Source organism: Triticum aestivum, chromosome 1A (assembly GCF_018294505.1).
Source record: "Triticum aestivum cultivar Chinese Spring chromosome 1A, IWGSC CS RefSeq v2.1, whole genome shotgun sequence".
Taxonomy (NCBI): Eukaryota; Viridiplantae; Streptophyta; class Magnoliopsida; order Poales; family Poaceae; genus Triticum; species Triticum aestivum.
In genome coordinates this window covers 385,950,891-385,976,114 of record NC_057794.1, presented here as the reverse complement: position 1 = coordinate 385,976,114, position 25,224 = coordinate 385,950,891, and the positions used below count along the sequence as shown (strand labels likewise).

The 25,224-nt window shown below is 45.0% G+C and overlaps 2 protein-coding genes across 2 annotated transcripts; one reads left to right on the top strand and one right to left on the bottom strand.

Moving 5' to 3' along the window:
* Nucleotides 1–10,862: 10,862 nt before the first annotated feature.
* On the top strand, nucleotides 10,863–15,335 carry LOC123052249 (RNA-binding KH domain-containing protein PEPPER). The gene is made up of 6 exons (XM_044475375.1): nucleotides 10,863–11,249; nucleotides 12,934–13,189; nucleotides 13,849–14,003; nucleotides 14,082–14,345; nucleotides 14,595–14,789; nucleotides 14,877–15,335. The coding sequence occupies exons 1-6, from the start codon at nucleotides 10,959–10,961 to the stop codon at nucleotides 15,066–15,068; spliced, it is 1,353 nt and encodes a 450-aa protein (XP_044331310.1). The 5' UTR covers nucleotides 10,863–10,958; the 3' UTR covers nucleotides 15,069–15,335.
* A 5,172-nt stretch (nucleotides 15,336–20,507) lies between these two features.
* Nucleotides 20,508–23,182, bottom strand: LOC123135909 (mediator of RNA polymerase II transcription subunit 31). Its single transcript, XM_044555176.1, has 6 exons — nucleotides 22,994–23,182; nucleotides 22,784–22,887; nucleotides 22,300–22,396; nucleotides 22,142–22,220; nucleotides 21,462–21,739; nucleotides 20,508–20,903 (listed from the first exon to the last, which is right to left on the bottom strand). The coding sequence occupies exons 1-6, from the start codon at nucleotides 23,044–23,046 to the stop codon at nucleotides 20,894–20,896; spliced, it is 621 nt and encodes a 206-aa protein (XP_044411111.1). The 5' UTR covers nucleotides 23,047–23,182; the 3' UTR covers nucleotides 20,508–20,893.
* Between the last annotated feature and the right edge of the window lie 2,042 nt (nucleotides 23,183–25,224).

The window sequence follows — 25,224 nt, the reverse complement described above, 5'->3', positions numbered from 1 at the left end:
GGTCGACAACAAAGCAAGAGTTGCTGCGTTGGAAGTTGGCACGATGCAGTTCCAGCTTCCTTCTGGATTTATTATGGAATTGAATAATTGTTATTACATTCCTGCACTTAGTCGGAACATTATTTTTGCCTCATGCTTGATGAGTCAGGGTTATGAATTCAATTTAAAGGACAATGGTTGTTCGTTGTATTTGAATGGTATGTTCCACGGCTATGCACCCATTGTTGATGGGCTATTTACATTGAATCTAGAACATGAACAGATCTATAACGTGAATGTCAATAGGCATAAGCCCAATGAGATAAATTCGACATACTTCTAGCATTGCCGGCTTGGACACATTAGTGTGAAACGCATGAAGAAGCTCCATGATGATGGGCTCCTAACTTCGCGCGACTTTGAGTCGTTCGAGACATGCGAATCATGCTTGCTCGGCAAGATGACTAAGTCTCCTTTTGCAAAGAGTTGCGAGAGGGCGTCCGAGCTATTGGAACTTATACATAGTGATGTGTGTGGTCCAATGAGCACAACTGCCAGAGGTGGCTATCAGTACTTCGTGACTTTTACCGACGACTTGAGTAGATATGGATATATCTATTTGATGAGGCACAAGTCGGAAACTTTCGAAAAGTTCAAAGAGTTTCATAACGAGGTTGAAAATCAGCTCGGCAAGACTATAAAACTTCTACGATCAGATCGTGGAGGTGAGTACATGAGCCAGGAGTTTGATGATCATCTGAAAAGCCGAGGTATAGTACCTCACCTCACACCTCCGAGTACGCCACAGAGAAATGGCGTGTCAGAACGAAGGAATATGACCTTGTTGGACATGGTCCGGTCAATGATGAGCAAATCGGATTTACCCTTGTCATTCTAGGGATACGATCTAGAAACTACAACTTTCACACTTAACAGGGTACCATCAAAATCCATAGATAAGACACCACATGACATGTGGACCGGGAAGACTCCCAGTTTGTCTTTTCTAAAGATTTGGGGTTGTGAAGCATTTGTCAAGCGACTTATGTCAGACAAGCTTACACCCAAGTCGGATAAATGCATATTCGTGGGATATCCGAGGGAAACCTTGGGATATAGCTTCTACAACCGGGAAGAGAACAAAGTGTTTGTTGCTCGGAACGGGGTTTTCCTTGAGAAAGAGTTTCTCAGTCAGGAGGCCAGTGGGAGGATGGCCCGACTCGAAGAAATTCGAGTACCACTCGGGGATGGCTCGGCGGGTGATGAGATCATACCGGAGTCAGTCAGGGAACCCGTAGTGGAAGCGGCACCAGAACCACGGAGGTCGGAAAGATTGCGCAGAGTGCGTGATGTATTGTTGCTAGAAAGCAACGAGCCGACCACATATGCGGAAGCGATGGTGAGCCTGGATTCCGAGGCATGGCTGGAGGCCATGAGATCCGAGTTAAAGTCCATGGATGAAAATCAAGTCTGGGACTTGGTTGATCCGCCGCCTGGCGTAAAGGCCATTGACTGCAAATTGGTCTTTAAGAAGAAAACCGATGTGGATGGAAATGTTCAGATCCACAAAGCTTGGCTTGTCACTAAAGGTTATGGACAAGTTCAAGGAATTGACTACGACGAGACTTACTCGCCGGTAGTGAAGCTGAAGTCGGTGAGGATCGTACTAGCTATAGCTGCATATTTTGATTACGAGATATGGCAGATGGATGCCAAAACGGCTTTCCTTCACGGAAATTTAACCGAGCACGTGTATATGATACTGCCCGAGGGTTTTGTCGATTCAACTAGCACTAGTAAAGTATGCAAGCTCAAGAGATCCATTTATGGGTTGAGGCAGGCATCTCAGAGTTAGAACATTCATTTTGATGAGGTCGTCACTGGTCTCGGTTTCATTAAAAGCGATGAGGACGCTTGTTTATACAAGCAGTTAAGTGGGAGCTCGATTGTGTTTTTGATCTTGTATGTGGATGACATACTACTGATCAGAAATGATGTTTCGATGCTGAACTCGGTCAAGGAATCATTGAATGGCAAGTTCTCAATGAAGGACCTTGGTGAGGCAGTTTACATTTTAGGCATCAAGATCTATAGAGATAGATCGAGGAGGCTGCTCGGCTTGAGCCAAAGCACGTACATAGATAAAGTGTTGAAGCGGTTCAACATGAGTGAGGCCAAGAAAGGGTTCTTGCCTGTCTCATATGGTACAAGGCTAAGCGAGACTCAGAGTCCCTCGACATCTAATGAGCGAAGCAGGATGAGTCAGATTCCGTATGCGGCAATTGGATCCATCATGTATGCCATGATATGTACACGGCCTGATGTTGCTTTTGCAATAAGCCTATCAAGTAACTGGGCAGCGGTAAAGACAATTTTGAAGTACCTGAAAAGGACTAAAGAGATGTTCCTAGTTTATGAAGGTGAGGAAAAGCTCATCGTAAGGGGGTTACGTCAATGCTAGTTTCCAAACCAATAGAGATGATTGTCGATCACAGTCCGGATTCGTGTATGCCATGAACGGAGGAGCAGTGAGCTGGATGAGTTCCAAGCAAGATACGGTGGCCGATTCTACCATAGAATCCGAATACATTGCGGCTTGTGAAGCTGCAAAGGAAGGTGTTTGGATCTGGAACTTTCTGGATAATCTTGGTGTTTTCCCAGCCTCGGTAAAACCGTTGGACCTTTATTGTGATAATTCTGGTGCCATCGCACAAGCCAAGGAGCCAAGGGATCACCACAAGACCAGACACATAGATCGGAAATATTACCTGATACGAAAGATCGTAAAGAGTGGTGATGTGGAGTTATGCAAAATTCATATGGATGCAAATGTTGCAGATCCGTTGGCTAAGCCGCTTCCACAATCCAAGCATGAGGGGCACGTTAGAGCTATGGGCATTTGATGTCTATTTGATTGACTCTAGTGCAAGTGGGAGACTGTTGGAGATATGCCCTAGAGGTAATCATGTATGATGATATTTCCTATGTGTTTATGAATAAAGATAGTCCTTGGACATTATCAATGATGTGTATTAGCAAGTACGTGACTTGTTTGTGGGACTATACATTGTATGATGAATGTCCTAAAAGGTCCCTAGTCGAAAGGCCTATGTGGACGCGCAGCCGACTAGACTAGCATATGACATGGTCGATGGCTTGGTCTCACTAGCCATGGAGCATTGGATGCTAACCGGATAATATGGACTCGGAAGGATCTGGTCGGATTCGACATAGTCGGATCCGAGTTGAGATAAGGTCCGAGTCGGACAGACCCAACTATGAGACGCAGCGATATGTCATCTGTGAGTCTCTAGTATAACATACGTTCTATGTCCTAAGACCTGAGCTGGCGCATGTACTCGGGATGGTGACAGACTTGCTTTGGGCCAACCAAACGCTACTCCGTGACTGGGTAGTTACAAAGGTAGGTTTCGGGCTTGTCTAGACCCATGCTGCGAGACATGGTCGAGCAAGATGGGATTTGCCCCTCCGATCAGGAGAGATATACTGTGGGCCCCTTGTGTGATCCGACTAGGATAAGCATGGCCATGCGACAAGGATTATGAGATAATCTGGTTTGTGGTCGGCATCACTGGAACGAGAAAGAGGTCGGGCTAGCACAAGGATGACAGACTCGCCTTGAGTCCGACAACATATATTGTGTGGCAAAAGGAATGTAAGTATGATGTACATGTTCGCCTAACCAGCTTCATAGTCTGCTTGGTGTTCGGCATGCATTGCTAGGGGCCGCTACCAACCATGCAGTTCGGAGGTGATCCGAACTGCGACCAAGCCGGCTTGAACCTAAGGGGTCACGCGCTTAAGGGAAGGAACCTACAAGGTCGGATCCGGGGACACTGGTCGGATGTGATCCGAGCTGTATTCGGATTGTGGTCGAGTAGAGTTATGGCCTTTAGGGTCCGTGTGAGGCCCAAGTGTTGAGCCTACAATGTACGCCTATATAAAGTGGGGTGCGGCACACTCATGTGGTTGATCGCTTCAGAGCTGTCACTAGGGTTTGCATGTGTTGCAAATAGACACCTCTACTCGCCGTCGGTTGTGTGATCGGACCTAGCAGTCTGCCGCACGACGTTCCTCCTGCATGTGTGGATATCGTTAGAGGCGGTGCACCTGCGCCGCTCCGGCGAACTTGTACGTGGGATCCGGCGACCGGCCATTTGAGGGAGATCGGACAAGGAGGAGACGAGTCACGCGGATGCGCTGCCCCAGCTCTTCTTCCGCTGCACGGCACTGCGCATCTAGTGATAACGAACTATGATCCATCTCCCATAGCATGTTCTTGTTTGTTCTGCGCGTAGGAAATTTTTTAACTTGCAGTCAACGCACCCTACCGTAGATCCCAACAAGGTGCGCCCTAGTGAGTTGTGGGCACTGTGGGCCCCCGTTTGCGTTGATTCCACCTCCTAAAAATCACATATATTCCAAAATAATTCTTCGTAAATTTTTATCGCGTTTGGACTTTGTTTGATACGGATTTTCTACAAAACAAAAAACATGCAACAAATAGGAACTAGAACTGGGCACTGGATCAATAGGTTATTCCAATAAATCTTATAAATTGTTGCCAAAAATATGTAAAAGTTGTATAATATTGGCATGAAACAATCAAAAATTATAGATACAATATACGTATCACAAATCACCGCTTCCCTCTGCGAAGGGACCTTCTATTTACTTTTATGTTGTGTCATCACCTTCTAAAATAAGCGCCAGAACCTGAGAGCACTACTATCATGCTTATGCATTGTGTGTAGCTAATGTTGGGTGCATCATGACTGGATCTTTTCTACCATGAATTACAATGTTTAGTCGCCGCTTAAACTTTGGAGGTGCTCTACATTTATGTTCGCGGTCTCATAAAGGGCTAGCGAGATACCACTATTGTCATATTATATCATGATTGTTTTGATAAAAGTGTTGCTGTTTGAGATATCTTATTATTGCTCGCTAGTTGATTATGTCATTGATAGTCGACATGGTTAGTTATAATATTGGCTGAAAACATGTGTGATGTTTAAGCTTATTTATGCAAACAAGAGCAAAATAGTTCGTCAAAGTTTTTCTTTTTCACATTCAATTTGTCAACTGAATTGCTTGAGGACAAGCAAAGGTTTAAGCTTGGGGAGTTGATACGTCTCTGTCGTATCTACTTTTCCTAACGCTTTCCCTCTTGTTTTGGACTCTAATTTGCATGATTTGGATGAAACTAACCCGGACTGACGCTGTTTTCAGCAGAACTACCATGGTGTTGTTTTTGTGCAGAAATAAAAGTTCTCGGTATGGAATGAAACTTTGAAAGGATTTTCTTATATAGTAAAATAGAATTTATAGAGCCAAGAACCACCGGAGGGGGGCACTTGGGTGGGCACAACCCACCAGGGTGCGCTCCCCTCCTGGCGCGCCCAGGTGGGTTGTCCCCACCTGGTGGCCCTGTAGACCCTGAAACCAACGCTATAAAATCCTATTTTTCTAGGAAAAAATCAAGGAGAAAGAATTATCGCGTTCCACGACACGGAGCCGCCGCCGTCTCCTGTTCTTCATCGGGAGGCCATATCTGGAGTCCGTATGGGGCTCTAGAGAGGGGGATCTTCTATCTTCGTCATCACCAACCCTTCTCCATCGCCAATTCCATGATGCTCCCCACTGGGAGTGAGTAATTCCTTCATAGGCTCGCTGGTCGGTGAGGAGTTGGATGAGATTCATCATGTAATCGAGTTAGTTTTGTAATGGCTTGATACCTAGTATCCACTATGTTCTGAGATTGATGTTGCTATGACTTTGCCATGCTTAATGCTTGTCACTTTGGGCCCGGGTGCCATGATTTCAGATCTGAACTGTTTATGTTATCACCATTATACCCATGTTCTAGATCTGATCTTGCAAGTTATAGTCACCTACTACGTGTTATGATCCGGCAACCCCGGAGTGACAATAGTCGGGACACTTCTCGATGATGACCGTAGTTTGAGGAGTTCATGTATTCACCGTGTGTTAATGCTTTGTTCCGGTTCTCTATTAAAAGGAGGCCTTAATATCCCTTTGTTTCCAATAGGACACCTTTGCCACGGGAGGGTAGGACAAAAGATGTCATGCAAGTTCTTTCCATAAGCACGTATGACTATTTACGGAATACATGCCTACATTATATTTATGAACTGGAGCTAGTGCCATATCGCCCTAGGTTATGACTGTCACATGATGAATATCATCCGACAAATTACTGATCCAATGCCTACAATTTTCCTACATATTGATCTTGCTAAGTTACTACTGCTACTATTACTGTTGCACTTGCTACAAAACTACTGCTATCACTATTACCGTTACTATTGTTGTCGCTACTATTATCAAAACTATCATACTACTTTGCTACTGATAACTTTTCTGCAGATAATTAATCTCCAGGTGTGGTTGAATTGACAACTCAGCTGCTAATACTTGCAAGTATTCTTTGGCTCCCCTTGTGTCGAATCTATAAATTTGGGTTGAATACTCTACCCTTGAAAACTATTGCGGTCCCATATACTTGTGGGTTATCAAACGTCACATGCTTGAGTGTTGTATTGCAACATCTTCAATTCTTCCACAGTTGCTTCACGATCCGGTTCCTTACCATCCTCAAAGAATTCACCTGCAAGCCAACATGAACAACAGCCCAAATGGTGGGGTTATGACCAAGAATATACATTTTCATCTTATGTTTCTAACTAGTAAAGTTTGTACCATCGAAATATGAACCTCTATGGTGATAGTTATCCTCACTAGACGCCATACTCTCCTAGGTTGTGAAACCAATGCAATGGAGACCAAAGCTTTGGTACCATTTGTAGGATCGAAAGTATGTCTAGAGGGGGTGATTAGACTGCTTGACCATATAAAAACTTAACCCTTTCCCAATTTTAGTTGTAGGAAAGTTTTAGAAATTCTACCAAGTCAAGAACACCCTACACATGCAAGTCTAAGAGTTGAGCAGCGGAAGTAAAGACTTTACATATGATCGTAAAGGATGGATCCGAGAAATCAAACACAATGAAGACACGATGATTTTTGTCGTGGTTCCGATAGGTGGTGCTGTCGTATATCCATGTTGATGGAGACTTCAACCCACAGAGGGTAGTGGTTGTACGAGTCCAGGGAGGGCTCCACCCATGAAGGGTCCACGAAGAAGCAACCTTGTCTATTCCATCATGGCTTATGCCCACGAAGGACTGGCTTCACTCGGGTAGATCTTCACGAAGTAGGAAATCTCCTTGCCCTTACAAACTCCTTGGTTCAACTCCATAATCTCTTCTAGGCTCCCAAGTGACACCTAACCAATCTAGGAGACACCACTCTCCAAAAGGTAATAGGCGGTGTTGTTGATTGTTGATGATGGACTCCTTGCTCTTGTGCTTCAAATGATAGTCTCCTCGACACTCAATCACTCTCTCACAGATTTCGCTTTGGTAGGAGAGGGGAATGAATGGAAAGCAACTTGAAGAGGCTAGAAATCAAGATTCAAATGGTAAGATTGGAATGTCTTGATCTCAACACATGAGTAGGTGGTTCTCTCTTGGAAAATGAGTAGTGGAAGTGAAGTTTTGTTCTGATGCTCTCTTAGAGAGTAGGTGGCAGTGGAGGGGTATTTATATCCTTCACCCAAAATCCAACCCTCAACACTTTCTACTCATTTCGGTGACATCGACCGGAATTCTCGATGAGATTGACCTGTGCAAAAGTAATGAGCTTTTGGCTTTTTGATGGGACCGAAGTGTGAGTCTCGGACAGACCGAAAGTGTGGTGACCTAGATTGGATGCCGTTTTGGTAGTTCCGACCGTTTCAACTCGGTGACACCGATGTGAACGACTTCACTACATAAACTTGGTCACATCATCTCGGTGGGACCGATCGCAATTTTGGTTGCACCAAAATTCTAGGGTTTTGGCTTGGCAGTGTATGTGATCAACTCAGTGGAACCAAGATAGGCATTATCGATGGGACAGAGATGAATCTTTAGGGTTTTGGACAGATATGATGTGGAGAAATGTTTGAGGATTTTTGGAGCAATATCACGAAGCACTTAAGAAATTGAGTCATGATCAAAACCTCATCCCCTTTTAATAGTATTGGCTTTCCTGTGGACTTAATGTGATCTTGGATCACTTAACCAAAAATGTAGAGTCTTGAACCTTTGCCAATGTATATCCTTTGCATTTTGAGGGTCCACATTCTCATGTCCTTGCCATGCCAATAATTAATATTTTGTTTGAAATCTATTACCAATGAGCATTAGATCAATGATGTATATGTTATTATGAATTACTAAAACCACCCGGGGATTAGTTGCACTTTCACCCAACTTATGAAATATTGTCATATCACACCGCCAATATGTTGCCGGTACTTTTCCATAATGTGTTAATGTTTACTTGCGTCCTTAGATCATCTCCAACGCCGACTCTCAAATTGCCTGCAACTATCTGGACCGCGTGGCCCGGACGTGTTCTGCCATCCAACACGGTCTTGTATTAGTCTATAGGCCAGTTCGGACATGCTTTTCCCTGGAAACCGAAGACAAAGTGAGGGGAGGGGGATTTGCAGGCGTCTGGACCGCTGCCACGCCCGCTCCTGACTACCCAGGCCCATCGAAAACCCTCCTCCCTTGCCCGCGTACATTCCGCCGGACGGTAGCTGCCCGCATTCATGTTGCTGTAGAGCGGTCACTCTTGAATGACGCCGGCCCAGAGCGGACGCGGCCTTTCACTTGCGTCGGCATTAAAGCGGTGCGTCGTCTGAGAGCGCCGTCCGCTCCATGTCATGTTCAATGCCGGAGAGACGTTTATTGTACGGGATGGGACAGATATCTACCACGCCCCATTCAATGCCCGTTCGTTTGTATGCCACCATTAAGTAGGCTCGTTGGTCGAGGAACCAAGTACGGCGCCGCACATTGACGCACCCAGACACTCGGCCTCACTAGAATTCATTGTTTAAAGGCAGCCACACCCGACTAAACTCCACACCACAACACTTCTGCTCCACATCCTCCTCCATTGCATCGTATCCACCATGACCGCAAGCTCTAGCGTGATGCGGGAGAGCCTATCACCAACAGGCCAGGAGTCGGACTATGAGGCGATGGGGCGTGCCAAGCTCACAACCTAGCAAAAGGGCTCACCACAGTGCGTCATCTGCTTGGCACATAAGGAAAACTTCCTAAGGACCTCGGAGGATCCTAGTTGGATATAACCAACCCCAGGATCATTTAAACCCTAGTCTCCCCCTATATAAGGCAAGGATAAGGCATGTTAGGCATCTAATCTCATACCTAGTGATCCCTGCGACCTCACCATGCATTATACACCATATACTAGCTCTGATACAAGGTTGTTCGTCATCAGTACAATATATCATGAGTAGGGGGTTCCCTCATCGTGAGGGCTTGAACCTAGGTAAACTACCTTGTGTGAATCCCATATGGGCACCCTTCTATGTGTGAGCCCATCAAGATTACAACTAGAATTATGAACCGACATGAGGTGTCTACAAAGAGTTCGTCTACTCATAGTCATCTCAAATGGTTTGGTTGTTCCCTCATGGTCAAATACATCTTTAGTATTGATGCGACTTATATTGAAGAAACTAGGGATGACACCTTTTTAATGTTCCACTACCAATTTACAGGTTACAAAATTTACTTAAAGAGTAAAAATTACATGGTTCCTTGTTGCCCTAATCCGATAAAGATGGGTAAGAACCCGTTAAATCCTACTTTCATGTTTATAACACAACGACATAATTGGCTCGATGCTCCAGCACAGCCTCACCGCCTGCCCCTATCACATGTGGCCCACAACCTAGTCCGAGGATATCTATACCCCAAACCTCATCATGTCGAGGTCTATCCCAGCACCATATGGTGGTTCCACAATGTATCCCACTCTCTCCATTGAGCTGACCCATTAAGGAGGTTTATCCATTTTGTTTCATTATCTTTTCATCCTTTTCCATTCTTTTACTTTCACCTTTTAGTTTCATTTTCCATTATTATTTTAACATTTTTGTAGTCATCTTTCCTCCCTTGTTTTTGCACTTTCACTTTCATATATTAGGATTTTTGACGATTCAATACTTACAAATTAGCATCACGGAGTTCTTTTTCTTCAAAATATATGAGCAAATTTCATGAGGTGAGTAAAATATTTCCAAAAAAAGGCTTTTCATATAAAATGATAATGTCCATAGAAAGACACTTTTCAAGTTTTTTTCTAAGGTCAACTTTTAGAAGTTGCATGAATCATTTCTCTAAAAGGTGTGTACATGTTTTTAAAAGGAAATCAATGAGGGAGGCCGACAAATCGGGTTTTTAAATATAAGAAACCAAGCTCGTGTCCATGAGGACCTGGATGGCTCAGTTGTACATCCACTCCCTAATCAAGTGAGCTAGGATCACTTCTTCCGGTATGAACAATTTTATTTGACATAATTGAATACTTTTATATGAGTTGAGACATATTTCAATAGAAAAACTTACAATAGATTTGTTTTATGTGGTTAAACAATTCTTATAAGTTGTATAAACCTTTTATTTGACATGAACTTTTGTTAGAAATGGTGGAAAATATTTCAAATATATATTTATTTTAAAAGTTAGTATAAATCATTATTTGTTTGTTCTCTATTTTTTTTCAAAATACTAACAAACCGGCCCATTTGACTTCTCTAGCTCCCAGAGGCGGCAGGAGCTAGGTAAAGCCCAGTTATATCAGCACAGGTGGGGGCCTATTAAACTAAAATATCTGGCCCATATGTCAGCGCAGGCACGGAAGAGCCCGTGAGAAATCAAACCAGCAAAAAGCACACCCAGATCTCGTGCGCCTCCTCCTCATCCCCTTCCTTCCACTTGACAGGTCTCTCCACACCCGCGGCTGCAGTCCACACCCAAACCCTAGCCGTCGCGTCGGCAGCTTCCACCGCCATGGACGACCCCGCCGCCGCAGCCACCGCCTCCGCCACGGAGGTTGGTGCGCCCGCATCACCGCCCCCGCCGGCCGCCGAGGAGGCCGATCCCTCGGCGGAGGCGGAGGCCGTCCCGGAGGCGAAGAGGTGGCCCGGGTGGCCGGGGGACAACGTGTTCCGGATGGTTGTGCCCGTGCTGAAGGTCGGGAGCATCATCGGGCGGAAGGGCGAGCTCATCAAGCGTCTCGTGGAGGAGACCAAGGCCAGGGTCCGCGTCCTCGAGGGCCCTGTCGGCGCCACCGAGCGCATTGTGAGTACCCACAAACTTTAGCCAGCGTTTGCTCTTTCCTGCCAGGATTCCGTTATTGACTAGTTGGGGATTGAAATACCTGATGGTTAGATTGATTGGCACTTTGGAATTACAATTTTCTCTGTTCTACATGTCCAATTGGTGCTGCATGTTAGCAATGGTCGCTGGAATCCTGGTAAATAGGTTGGTGGTTAATGTGCTTTGACATAGCTCGTAGTGTCTGAGCCTACAGTGCTTCAAGTGCGATTTCGATTCGCTGATACATGAAATAGACATAAGGGGATGTGGGAGGCTGGAGGCATCGAACCAAATTGACATGCTTGGGTCATTTTTTGATTGCACGTCAATTTCATCTCATATACGACTGCCATTTATTGTGGTGAACCGTACATGTACTTGCCAGGGTGGTGTGTTATATCTTAGAGAAGGGGAGATGTGAAAAAAAAATTATAGCCACTGACATCTATACTACTATACAGTGTACCAGTTTTGAATGAGAGCTAGCCATCAATCCTAACAATTTATGTCCTAAATCCAAAGGTTGAAAGTAGTGGGATTCGCAGTGAACAGTGCATGGTTGTTGCACCCACCATGTTCTAGAATGTATGCTAATCCTTCTCAAGAGACGTGGCCCATACTGATTCCTCTTGGGCCAGCCATGTTGCAGCTTATGGTTGGCAGTGAGTTGAGCCCAAAAAAGTTGGTTTTGGGGGAGAAACATAAAGTAAAATTAAATTTCATTTTTTAATTCTTTTCTTTATTAACATTTTTTGCGGGATTCTTTGTTAACAAATTGTGGAGATTGCATATGTTAATTCCGATTTTCTTTATAATACAATTTATTTCTGCATCTATAAATCAAGATGTTTTTTGCTTCGAATCTATTAGCAAGTTTATGTTTTTTCCTACCAATAATCTCCCATAATGTTAAAATGTGCATTGCATGTGCATACATACTTGTATTTATAGGTGGCCCTCATAATATGTTCCTGAAAAGTCAGTCTTTTTTTTGCTCAGTGTTGTGCACAGAGAATTGTTTTGTATACCCATTCCATCTATCTATTACTCCATATTCCCACAAAATAGATTCCCTAAGTTTTGTCTTAGAAAGTTTGACCAAGTTTATAGAAACAATATCAAACATCTATAACCAAATAAATCTGCTAGGAATACATATTTCTTGATGAATATATTGATATTGATTTTGTATTGTAAATGTTAAATGTTTTCTATAATCTTGGTCAAATTTAAGAAAGCTTGACTTATGACAAAACTTAGGGGATCTATTTTGTGGGAAGGAGGGAGTATTGTGTGAATTGATTGCCGTTCTTTTGGTCGGATAAAGTTGAATAGCGAACTACTCCCTCCGTCCCATATTAATTGCCACTCAAACTGCTGGATACATCCGTTTGAGCGTCAATTAATATGGGACGGAGGGAGTATTTAACTATTTATGTACTTGATGGTGTAAATCATTTGTACTCCCTCCGTTCACTTTTGTAAGTCGTTTCAGACAACTCAAAATAGGCTGTTTTGCACATTGTCTGAAATGTCTTCAAGGTCTTATAAAAGTGAACAGAGGGAGTATTATATTCTTCTGTTAGTGGGTACGTTTTATTACTCTTGCATGCCTGATGATCTCCTTTGGATTCACTGAGTAAACCATGGCTCTTGGACATTCCAGGTTTTGGTGTCTGCAAAAGAAGATCTGGGCTTGGAGCTGCCTCCAGCTGTGGACGCTCTGATTAGAGTTTTTAAACGTGTCAATGGAATAACAGATGGAGCTGCTGAAGGTACCCAGACAGCTGCTGCACCTGGTGTATGTGCTGCCCGGTTGGTGGTTCCTGGAGCTCAAGCAATTAACCTCATTGGGAAGCAAGGTGCTTCAATTAAGGCAATCCAGGAGGGCACGGGTGCTACAATAAGGGTTATATCAGTAGGTAATATGTCCTTGGCTGATGTATTTATATTGATACACAAATGCTTTTGTACATCAGTTGATTGTCTTGCCGTTGGATTTCTGCTCTAGCATTTCTATTAGGTGTTCCATGTCCCTCCCAGCACAAAAAGAAATGTTTATCATACTCCCTCTAATCCATAATGTAGTGCATTTTTTTTGAAAAGTCAAACTTTGCAATCTGACCAGGTTTCTAGAGAAAACTATTTGTACCTACAGTACAAAATATATATAATATGAAAATATGTCTTATGATGTATCTAACGATATGTATTTGGGTTCATGATGTAGATACGTTTATCTAAAAACTTGATCAAAGTTCGCAATGAGGTTAATTTGAACTAAAACCATGACAAGAATTATGGAACAGAGGGAGTACATGTTAAGAATGGACTGTATTATAGGTCACGGAAGATATGGAAATTGGAATGAATTTAAACAAGGAAAGAACATCATTGCATAGAATGGTGAAAGTTCATATTTCTACACGTGTGAAGTGTGCACACATTATGCACTTTAAAAAGCATATGCTTATTTGTGATATTATTTAATAGCTTAATATCCATTATTTTTTCTGTTGTGTTGTGCGAAGCTATGCATAATATATACTATATGACTCATCGTGGGTATAAATTTGTGTAGATGAGCGAGATCGGCCTTTCTATGTAACTGACGATGAGAGGATAGTTGAGATACAGGGTGAAACAGAGAAAGTTCTAAAAGCACTGCAAGCAGTTTCTAATCATCTCCGGAAGTTTTTGGTTGACCATAGTGTACTTCCATTGTTTGAGAAGACTGTAAGCACATATATTTTAATGCATGCTATGCTTCGCCATATTGTTTCTAATACATATCATTTCCTATTCTTTAATCAGAATGCCCCAGTAAGTCAAGATCGCAGTGCTGAAACTTGGAATGATATGCCACATCATTCAATTGTTTCTACACAAGTAAATCAACAACCTGAAGTGCGTGATGAATATGTTCTTCCAATGAAAAGGGACCATTTGTATCTTGAACGGGAACCGCTGGTAGAACATAACATTCATCGCTCAGGTGTGTCATTATATGGGCGAGATCCTGCCTTGTCAGCATTACGACCTTCTGGAATGCATGGTGCTGGCCCTCTACTTACACAGGTATGTCTTTGCCTATGTTTCTGCATGTACTCTCTTTTCTTCCTATAATCTTCCTATAAGATATTTTGTTTAATAATAATCCGTGGGCTTTCTTTTTTTTAGTCAGAGTGTCCAACTTCCATTCATGTTCAGTGTGCATCACATCCATCAATCTATTCTTTTTAGGAAATAACACAATGAGTTGTTTGCAAATAGAGCCTAACGTTTGTTTACATTGAACTGTTGCTGATAAGAACAAATGACATGCAGATAACACAAACCATGCAAATCCCACTTACCTATGCAGAAGATATCATAGGAGTCAAAGGAGCAAACATTGCATACATACGGGCTAACAGTGGTGCTGTTGTCACAATTCAAGAGAGTTTGGGAAGCCCTGATGATATAACTGTTGAAATAAAGGGGACATCGTCCCAGGTACAATCTGCTCAACAGCTTATCCAGGTAATAGACATCGCACATTTTTTTTCTTGTTCAAAATGCCATCTTTTAGCAAGATCGAAACTCTCATATACTGTCCTCTTCATTCAGGACTCCCTGGCTACGCACAGAGAACCTGTGAGGAGCAGTTACCAAGGAGGATTAGATCCGTTATATAGGTCCAGCTACCCGTATGGCAGCTCGGCCTACCCGTCATCATCGCTGCCATCTTATTCTAACATGGACGGGAGTGGATATTCATCGTCAGGTCTTGGTGGTTACGGTTCCACTTACCGCTACTAAGATGGTTGCTGTTTGCCATCAAGCTTGCGGCCACCCTGTCTCCACTCCTGGGTCATCGTTGTGTATGTCAGCAATAGTTGCTCTGCTGGCTTCATGTTCCTCAGGGTGGTACTATTATAGTCGTATCGAATCGGGGTGTGTGATTTAGTGTCTACTTGATTTGTAGATGTTCTTATTTCGAGGAAGTCTGTTCTAGTCTTTTTGTGTGCTGACTGATTTGATGATAATCTGCCTGTGCCGAAAGGAATGTAATTCAACGTGTGTTCATCGGTGGGTGCAATGTTTTTCAGTAGCGCCACTTGGTGAAAAAGAGCAGTATAACAGCCTCGTCCTATGGCGACATTGTGGCTTGCTACAACAATAATCACTTCTTTTAAATTGCCCCCAGGATCGAATTGCACATTGCATGCCCTTAAATTACATTTAGTTTTGCTTGATTTTTTTTGTAAATCTAACTCCATTTCAAGACATAATTTCCATTATGGTTGGCCAAGACAAGGCTTTTTAACCAACAATTATTCTATCAATACGTAATTTATGTGACATAAATTTGATGTCACTAAGATTCACATCATATCTTATGTGGTATAATATGTTTGGTCAAAGCTTTGTCTCAACAAACATATTACACCGCATACCGGCATACGTACTATACATAAGATCAGTACGTACAAGTCTATACCTACTATTAAAGCAAGGTGATATTCTTGGTTTCGTCCCGCGATTAGATGATTTTTTTGAGTTTTTCTATCTGGCGAGGTGGTACTATTCACATGGAATTTTTGGTCGTCGTTTCGTGCGTTGAGAAAACATAGCCCAAAGGCCGTTACGCCTCAACAGGGTGGGCTTCAGCGTTCCTCTGATGGGCCTGCTCCTACCGCCTTACGAAAAAAGTGAAAAAATATATACGTTCCAATTATGAGTCGAACTCCCAACCTCTACTTCAGTCTACATAGGTGCTGGCCAGCCGACCTACCTTCAGCATTCGGTAAATCTGTGATTCGGTGTAATATATTAGTTCTACCTCGCTCTTTTAAATCAAATCCCACCACTTTATATACGCACGTGAGTTGTACTAAAATCAACCAGCCAAAGGTGATCCATTAAATCCAGCAAGCTAGCTCCAAGACAGACAAGCAAGCTCGTGATCAAGTGATGGCCGGCCTCCATTGCCAATGTGCACGTCCTGCAGGAGAGTGGCGGAGCTTGATCAATGTATATATAGCCACAAAATGCAAGGAATCAATGTCACATTGTGCGGGCTGTGGCGGCTGGCGACGACGGCGGCCAGCAGGCCGGAGTCCATGCAGTCGACGGCATCCATGAACACCCGTTAGTGCCAATGCACGACGATGACATGATGACCGGTGGTCTTGACCACTTTTGGCTGCTCCATTCTACTCCTAATTTAAACATGAACACATGACATCAATGGTCTTCGATACAACTTCTAATAAATTCTCTCTCTAAAAAAAGATACAACTTCTAATCATCTGGCACCCGCTGCTTCAATTAGTTTTCTCCTCCAACGGAATCTTTCTTATTTTCAATTTACCTATAAGTTCTTAATGTGCCATCATAAGCATTCGTTTATCCAAAAACCCAAATGTACCAATGTGCATTCTCTATAAAGAATTTTTACATATCTCTTTTCTTTGTGGTATATATTAAAGAAGCAGATATTTATTTATTTTAGATATTGTGTTATTGCATAGAAAAAATGAGCTATTATGCATAATTTGTTTTTCTGGATAATATGGTATTGTGGATTGTGCTTCTTCTACTAAAATGTTGTAGTTAAAACAAGTAATTTTCTAACAGTTTGCCCATAACAAAGCAGCCCTAGCGATGGAATTGAAAGCTTGTGGCTGTGTGAGCATCGAAGGCGGTGGGCATGGAAGCTTCTGGTAGAAGATTTGGAGCACTAGCAAGCAGCTAGCCCTTGATTCAGTTGTCAATGGCAATGGCAAGGGTGGTGTCTTCATGTCATTCTTGCTCGATTAGGAAGCCCGTGGTGTTCATAGCTTTAAATCGAAGTCCTCGGGTGCTAGGGGGCGGGAGATCAGCCAACAAACTCAACCAATGCATTTACTCTCTTCAGAAATGAATTTGCCACCTCTTGTCCATTAGAACTAATAATCCAAAATTAATGTTGTTTAGTCAAATTAATTTACTCGAAATCGTACCCCCGTCTCAAGCTCACGCCACGATCCTCAATTGATCCATCCATCCTTTTTTGTCAATGGCGATCATTCTTCCACGACATAGTTCCTCGACTCGGCCAACCTTGATTGATAAAAATCATTGTTTTCTCCCGTTGCAACGCACGGGCATTTGTGCCAGTATCTATTTTAAGAATGGTGGCAGTACGAACTTATCATGGATATGAGAGAGAATCAGTTTTTCGTTTCCCACAAGTTTTTTTTGCCCATTAACCTCAAAGATAGAAAAGAGGGACGCAGCTCCTCTGACGTACGGCGCACTCGCTGACGTGTGGACCCGGACCCACGCGTCAGTGGCCCAACGTCAGGTGGCCGTACGTCAAGGGATCCGGCTTCAGAAAAGAGAGCCATCAATGAGAGCCTTCTTTGAGAGCAGTTTTTGCTATATAGACATCGATCAAGTAGACGGCTGCAATTTGTTAGTATATCAAACATTGACTGCCGGTGCATATCTCGTCATATCTTCGCTGCAAGCGGTGGGTTTCTATGGAGGGGAGGAAATCGGAAACTGTAAGATAGACAAATCTATTAACTGAAAACACTTGCAACCTAAACAACCAACAGTCCAATTCATCCAAACACAACCATACAACATGCTCAAACATAACAATTATCAATTACCCCCTCCGTTACAAATACAAGTCTTTTAGAGATTTTAGTAAAGACTACATACAAATGTATGTAGACGTATTTTAGAGTGTAGATTTTTTCATTTTATTCTATATGTAGTCCATATTGGAACCTTTAAAAAGACTTATGTTTAGAAACGGAGGGAGTAGATCGTATGATTCTCACTTTAGATCATTGCTATTGGGTAATATGCAAACGAACGACAATATTGTCTCCAGTGACACCTTGCGGTCAATATCGGTGACAAACGGCATAACATCTCATTGGGGACTACAATCTTTGCGCTAAGTTCTCAGCAACCTGGCAACCTCCATGCTAAGGATGTGTTTGTTACCGTCGCCAAGGGCTCCCTGCATCCGCAACCCTAATGCCTACCTTAAGCAACTACCACCCTCCGTAGTCGCTTGGGCGCCAAGAGAACCATGTCACAAGTATCTTTCTATGATGATCTATTGAATACCCCTCTCGAGATTTTGCCTAGCGCGACAACACTAGAGAAAAGATTGATGGATGACCAATCCATTTTCTCCCACAACATCGTCGATGTTGGAAGCTTGGGGACGATGTCGATGTTAGGGAATAGGGGCAACCATCAGAGATGTGAGGATAACTATTATGATTTTTGTGCAGATGGATTGACATGGAGCTTGTTAGGGGTTGTTAGAGCAGATGAGGGTGGTACATCAAGAGGTCACTTGTTGGCGCACACGAGCAAAGGTGATGGTAGTGCGCAGATGGCTGGGCGTAACTCTTGCACACGATCACAAATTTTGCTTTAATAGTAAAAATAAACACCCCCCTAAAAAGTATAAATAAACTATAACCAATGCCCTTATAATAGTAAAGACGCGTAACACGTATCAAAGTATCTTTGTTATTTTTTTACTTATCGTCGTACTTTAATTACTCTCTTCATCCCGCAATATAATACGTTTTTGCAAGCTATATTATGGGACGGAGGGAGTATTTCATTTATTATTCGTATGAGGTGGCAGAGACTAGAGACTGTGTGAATATTTTTTTCCCATGTGCCCGCATCCTTTAATAATTTAGGAAAGACAACTGTCCAATTTCAAAGTTTCAGATAAACCTTAAAAGTTTCAGGCGTGAACATATATGGTACAAAAGTGAATTCGTGGTCAAATGTTGGGCACAAGCCGGAGCACAGTGGCTTAGGGCATCTCCACTAGTCGTCCCAAGAAGCCCTTCCCAGGCACTTTTTCACCGCCGGCGAGGAAAATTCCTCCCACTCGTCACCCCAAGGGCACAGATTTCGCCGGATTCGAGGAAAAATACTGCCGGCACGCGCGGGCGAAACCCAGCCCCCCGGGAGGCAGCTGGGGACGCCGGCGCTCTCATTTTGCATGCAAATGGCCCACTTTCAGTGTCCCAACACCCTCTCTCCTCTCTCTCTCCCTTTCTTTTCTGCAGGCCCCACCCACGTGCTCACACTCCTCCATCCCCCACCCACCGAAGCAGGCGCGCACGGGACGGGACGGGCGCGGCGAGCAGGGCGCCGGAGCTGGGGCACGGGCGAGGCGTCACGGCGGGCGGGCGCCGGAGCTCGCGGGGAGGGAGGGCGCCGGAGCAGGGAGGCGGGGAGCTCGCAGGGAGGGAGGCAGAGCAAGGAGGCGGAGAGCTCGCGGGGAGGGCACCGGGCGCGGAGGCCACGAAGATGCAGCCGCGGAGCCGGGGCGGTGCTGCAGCCGGAGGTACGCGGCCACCTCCCGCAGCACGGCGTGCTCGCCGCGGGCAGCCTCCTCCGCTCCCTCGTCCGCGCTGCCGACGGGTCGAGCTCCAGCCCCACGCGCGCGGGCGTGGTCTTCCTCCTCGTCGCCCGGCCAAAGCAGCGGCACGATCGTGGTCTTCCTCCTCGTCGCCCGGCCAGAGCAGCGCGGGGCAGGCCGTGGAGCAGAGCGAGGCCGGCCGGGAGGATGCGGCCGTCCGGGCCCGAGGCGGCGAAGAGCGCGGCCAGCTCAGCGAGTTTGAGGTCGGCGCGGAAGGTGTAGGAGAGCAGCGCGGGGCAGGCCGTGGAGCAGAGCGGGTCGGCGGTGTAGGAGAGCAACGCGAGGCGCATGGCTCAAGCATCGCGGGCTTGGACACGGCGTCGGGCGGCCCCGTGCAGACGACCGCGGCGAGGAGGAGCAGGAGGAGAAGGCGGGTCGGGGAACGCGCCGTCGCCGTCGCCGGCCAACCTGCCGAAGCCGTGGCCGCGCTTCATCGCCATCCGCTAGCCAGGGCGGTTCACGTGGTGATGGTGGCTGGGTACGGCAACAAGTGGATAAATATCCACCCCCAGGCTTAGTTTTTCGCCAGCTGAGATGCCCTTAGGGTTGTTCTGCCCACATCCTGGGACGTCCACTGATTGAGAGCGTGACCCATGTAACAGCCTCCTAGGAGGATTGTACTTTCCCCATCTTTTCAATGAAATGAGGCGCAAAGATCCTTTGCGTTTTCCCAAAAAAAAAGTGAATTCGTCATCGAGATCACTGGAGCCATGAAAAATATAGATTGAAACAAAAATGCAGCAAGGGAGGCCGCCTAATACTGGCGCTGCCGCTGACCGGAACCGTACAGGCATGAGAAATGCAATGCAAGCCCTCCATCACCAGGCACAAACTGTGCAGCAAAATAACATGAACGAGCAATGGAGCGTTTCATGGAGCTCCGTATGCAAATGTTGCGGCTCCATCTAAGAATTTGTGATAAATGTTAGCTTTTACGGCTGCCACTGTTGGCACAAAGTTTCAGCAAGTAAAGATTAAATTCAACTACAACAAAGGCCAGGATAAGATAAATGATCAAGTCAACCAAGGGCCAAGTGTGCATGCCACGTTGAGAACTCCAGCTGCTCCAAGGCAGGAGCTGCTTCGAACTTGTCTGCTACTTCAAAGGTCTACCAACAGGCAACAGGGAGGTGAGTTTCCACTTCTCTGGGATGCCGTTGGCCGTGAAGTTGATCAATATGTTTCACTAGCCCATCCTGCAGCCAAGACACACAGTACAATCAGTCATTGTAAACCATTTTATTGAACATAATGCAACATACTTGCATGCTCAAACTATACATCACAAGAGGAAAAAGAAATAACCTGTCAAAACTCAAACTACCATGCACACATTTAAAACTGACTAACAAGCACACAGGCATAACAACACTACTGTGAAACTTGCATTTTTCATAAAATCTCGGATGATTCATGAGATGGACCAAGAAAAAAAGGAACAAATAGAACAGATTCCTCCACAACTTCATTGCAGGACTAATTCAGTTCTCCTAAGAAGCATCTTGAGAGCAACAATAATCTTTACTGAATCAGCGAAGAGGTACTTCATAATCTAGATTGGCAGAATGTCCATAACACATTTCAAGTTGGATCATCCTCGAATATAATAACACCTGTTAACTATGGCACACAGGAACTTTAAGAAAAAAAAACTGTATTTACAACTAATAACTTCATAATGACACTGTATGGAGAACTAATATTAACTGCATAAGAGATGCTATTGATTGATTGCAAGATAGGGAGGTACATACTTTCTCTTTCTACCACCCATAACATTTCTCATCTCATTCTTTGGGTTGTTGGTGCCAGGAGTTCCTATAAACTGCATGGGGGGCATTGCAGAAGCACCAACAGCTGACATAGTTGGCAAAGACGATGGTGGTGCAGGAACAGGTGGAGGTGTCGGCACTGGTGCTGGTGCTGGTGCAGGCGCAGGAGTTGGTTCGGGAGGAAGACGTGGCAGGATGTGCTTCAGTCTATTGTTCCTGTAGTTTTTCCAGAAGAAATATTGCTGCCTATGAGCAACTTCCTGTCAAGAAATTTGCAGGTAAGAGTTAGTTGCATACAAATGATTCAATGTCCTACATAAATAAACAATTTTTTTCAAATACTAAGAAAAAATATTATGCGGATAAAACAGTGAACATTTAGAAGTGTGCATGAAGCTTAATACGCTTTCATAGCATTTGACTGCTTTAACTAATTCCTCAGGAAATAAACATATCCACTCAATATATTTGTAAGCGCATTCATAGCAACATTTTATCATTTCCAAGATCCTTTATGTCCACAACCAATCAACCGTAAAAGTAATAATCTCCAAATAGACAATTCCAAAGAAACGGTTTGAAAAGAAAGAAGAAGCTTGTAAACAGTAAAGGTTGAGAATGGTGCTCGAGTGCAATTCTAGCCAAATGGGGTTAAAGGTCACCTTGTTTGCTGGATGTGCCATTGCGTTTCGGAAATTTGCATTTTGGAGAAGCTCAAGAAAGAAAAGGCAGTGCGGATACCTGTACCATAACAGTACGACCATATTAGTTTGTCTGTGAGCAACCTATTTGCGCAAATCAAAAGTATAAGGTGACTCACATTATGTATTTGATGTACTCCGGACGCTGCCAATACTTGAGGTACTTGAGATACCCGATGAACGCCTCATCCTCAAAGTACCGGTTCTGCGCTAGATCTGCTTGAACAAAACAAATACTATAAACGCCATCTCCCAAGCAGAATCGTGTTTAATACTCATACAAAATATTGACCCCGAATACATCAGAAGTACAGGAAGCAACAAAGCATAAGCAATACATAATTCAATCTCTCTTGCCTTATCACATTATGCGGTCTTACCAAAACAAAATCATATCATGTGAATTTGTTACTCCAGAAGTCAGTCACTGACTAACACAATCAACAACAAGAAAAATTCTCTTTGATTAGCTAGTTACTCGCTCCCGCAGCAGGACTCAACCCACAAATAGGCCATGATGAAACTCAATTGCACTGTGGTACCCAATAAGCTAATCTCTAACCAACCAGTTTGAAACAGAGGCTGTGAGGAGAGTTACTGTACAGTTGATGTAGATGGGGTTGGCGAGGCACTGGATGAACTCCAGCTCCAGGAGGAACCGCTGCCTCCCGTCGTCAGGATCCTTGTACGGCGGCTGCTTCGCGCCCCTGCAACCCACACGACGCCCCGATCAGGGAGATATGTGAGCTTGCTTCCGCGTGACCTAAACACGGAGGTGAGAGAAGCGGGCAAACAAGGGAGGCGCCCACTGACGTCGTATGCGGTGGTGGTGGCGCGGGAGGCGTATCCTCCTCCATAGCATCCATGCTCCCCGCGGACCGCCAACAGCGCCGACGAGATGGGTAGGGCGACGGCGAGGACGACTGACCGGCGAGGAGACTGTTTTCCTAGGTTTTTTAGGGGGGCAGTATTCTTTTCTGAGGGGGCAACGGAGCGTACCTGAGATTTGCATATGGGCTTTTGGGGGCCTGTGGCGGACCTCTTCGACGGACCGTGCAGGGTCTTATTGGGCTGGACATCTGAAATTAATTTTGCGTTGGGGCTTTCATCCCCAAATGCTATTTGGCGCCTTGAGCGTAAGGCGCTATTTTTTTTAAACATGGGCGTGCCAAATCTCTATTCCTAATCTCTACTCCTAACTAGAAGAACACCAGTGCGTTGCGACGGAGCCACATTAAATTTAAGAGTTCAATATCAGTTATGTTAATATTACATTTAATATTCTTATACATAACAAATGACATTGATGACATTTTTTACCATCAAATTCTCACACACACACTCTCTCCCTCCCTCTTCCTCCCTCTCTCCCCCCTCTCCCTCTCTCTCTAACACACACACATCTATCTTATTGGGTACGGGATCATAATCCATCTATATCACACGCACACGTGCTAGTGCATAACAATACGGATTATGTGTATTATATTTGCCACCACAACTTATATTTTCCCGAGCCGCGTCGCTACAGAGCCGAGCTCCCGCCCGACCACCTCGCCGGCATTGAAGGGGAATGGATAAGGGTGACGCCCTGCCTCCCCTGCCCCATGGCCTCACTCCTCGACGCCCCCTCCCAGATCCACTTCTCCTCCTCGCTCGCTCAATCCCGTCGATCTGGACGAAGTCAAACGCCACGACCACCATGACCGACCCCGTCCACACAGCCACTGCTCTCCCTGCAGGCTAGGAGCTTGTCGAGGAGCTCTGAACTCCTCCGCTACTTTGTCTGCGCCAACGAGATCAAGTCCAGCACCCCTGCATCGACGCCGCTGCCGTCTTCCTCAACCTTCGGCCACCGTAACATTGCCGTTCGATCCGCGTCGCCCCGAGCTCCCCTGTCTTCCCCTAGGGCGCCATTGACACCGTCGTGATCTCCTCTTGCCTTTCCCCTATTTCCCCTCTCATTTGCTCTCGTTAGGTATTTCGCCGTGGCCGAGAACCGTCGTCCGCCATGTCCATTGCAAGGGTAGCCACCGAGCTCCTCGGATTGACCCCGTGGCACATGCCCGCTCCTAGCGCGCCCATGCCCGAGCCTGCTGCTCTTCTTCCGCGCCCGCTGGGCCACTCCCTCTTCATGCCCACGCATGTGCCACACCGCGTCGATCGCGCCCGCCACTGCCACTGCGCTCGCTGTAGCCACCGCACCACTGTGACCCGCGCGACGCACACCCTGGCCACGCACCACACTCTCGCTAGCTGCACTCGTCCCGTCTGCTGCCGCCTATCCCTTCGCTCGCCCCGCAGTCGCGCCCCTGCCTCGCGCCCCCTCCTGTCACGACCATCTTCTGTCGGCCGCCCCCTCAGCCACGCCGGCCGCTTGCCTCGCCTGCTACGTGCTGCTTCCTGCTGTTATGCGCTGCTCTACCGCTGGTACGCTGCTGCGCCATGTCCTCGACACCGCCGTGGACAAACATGTCGGAGGGATTGTTAATGGAGTACGAGGAGGAGGTGGCGGAGAAGGTGTGGAGAGGCAGGAGGTCTGGGGTGGCGTCAGCTGACTATGGTGGAGGTGTTTATGCGAGAAGGAGCCGGAGCGGAAAGAGATGTCACAATTGGAAAGAATCGCAAAAAAACATAACCTGTAGATCTCATTCCAAAAAAATGCTAATATCGATGAAGGGGTGATTTCCTTGTATAGGTGTAAAACATAGGAAATATTGGTAGTTATGAAGGAAATGTAAAAAATTAGGAAAGTTATAATTTTGAACTGATTTCTATGCAAATGAAGTTTTTATTGTTTGGTAACGTGATATCAGTACCTACCCGTTTGTGACGTGTCTGATTAGGAAAGTTTGCAAATGTTAAGAAACTATTTATTGGGAGGAAAGTTTGTGACGTGTCTATTATTTGTTTCTTAAAACAAATTTCACTAATGAGAAAAATCGATTGATTTAAATAAGTTAGTTTAAAATATATTATTTGTTTCCCGAAAATCTGTTATTTGTTTCCTAAGACAAATTAAACCAATAAAAAGAATCGATTGA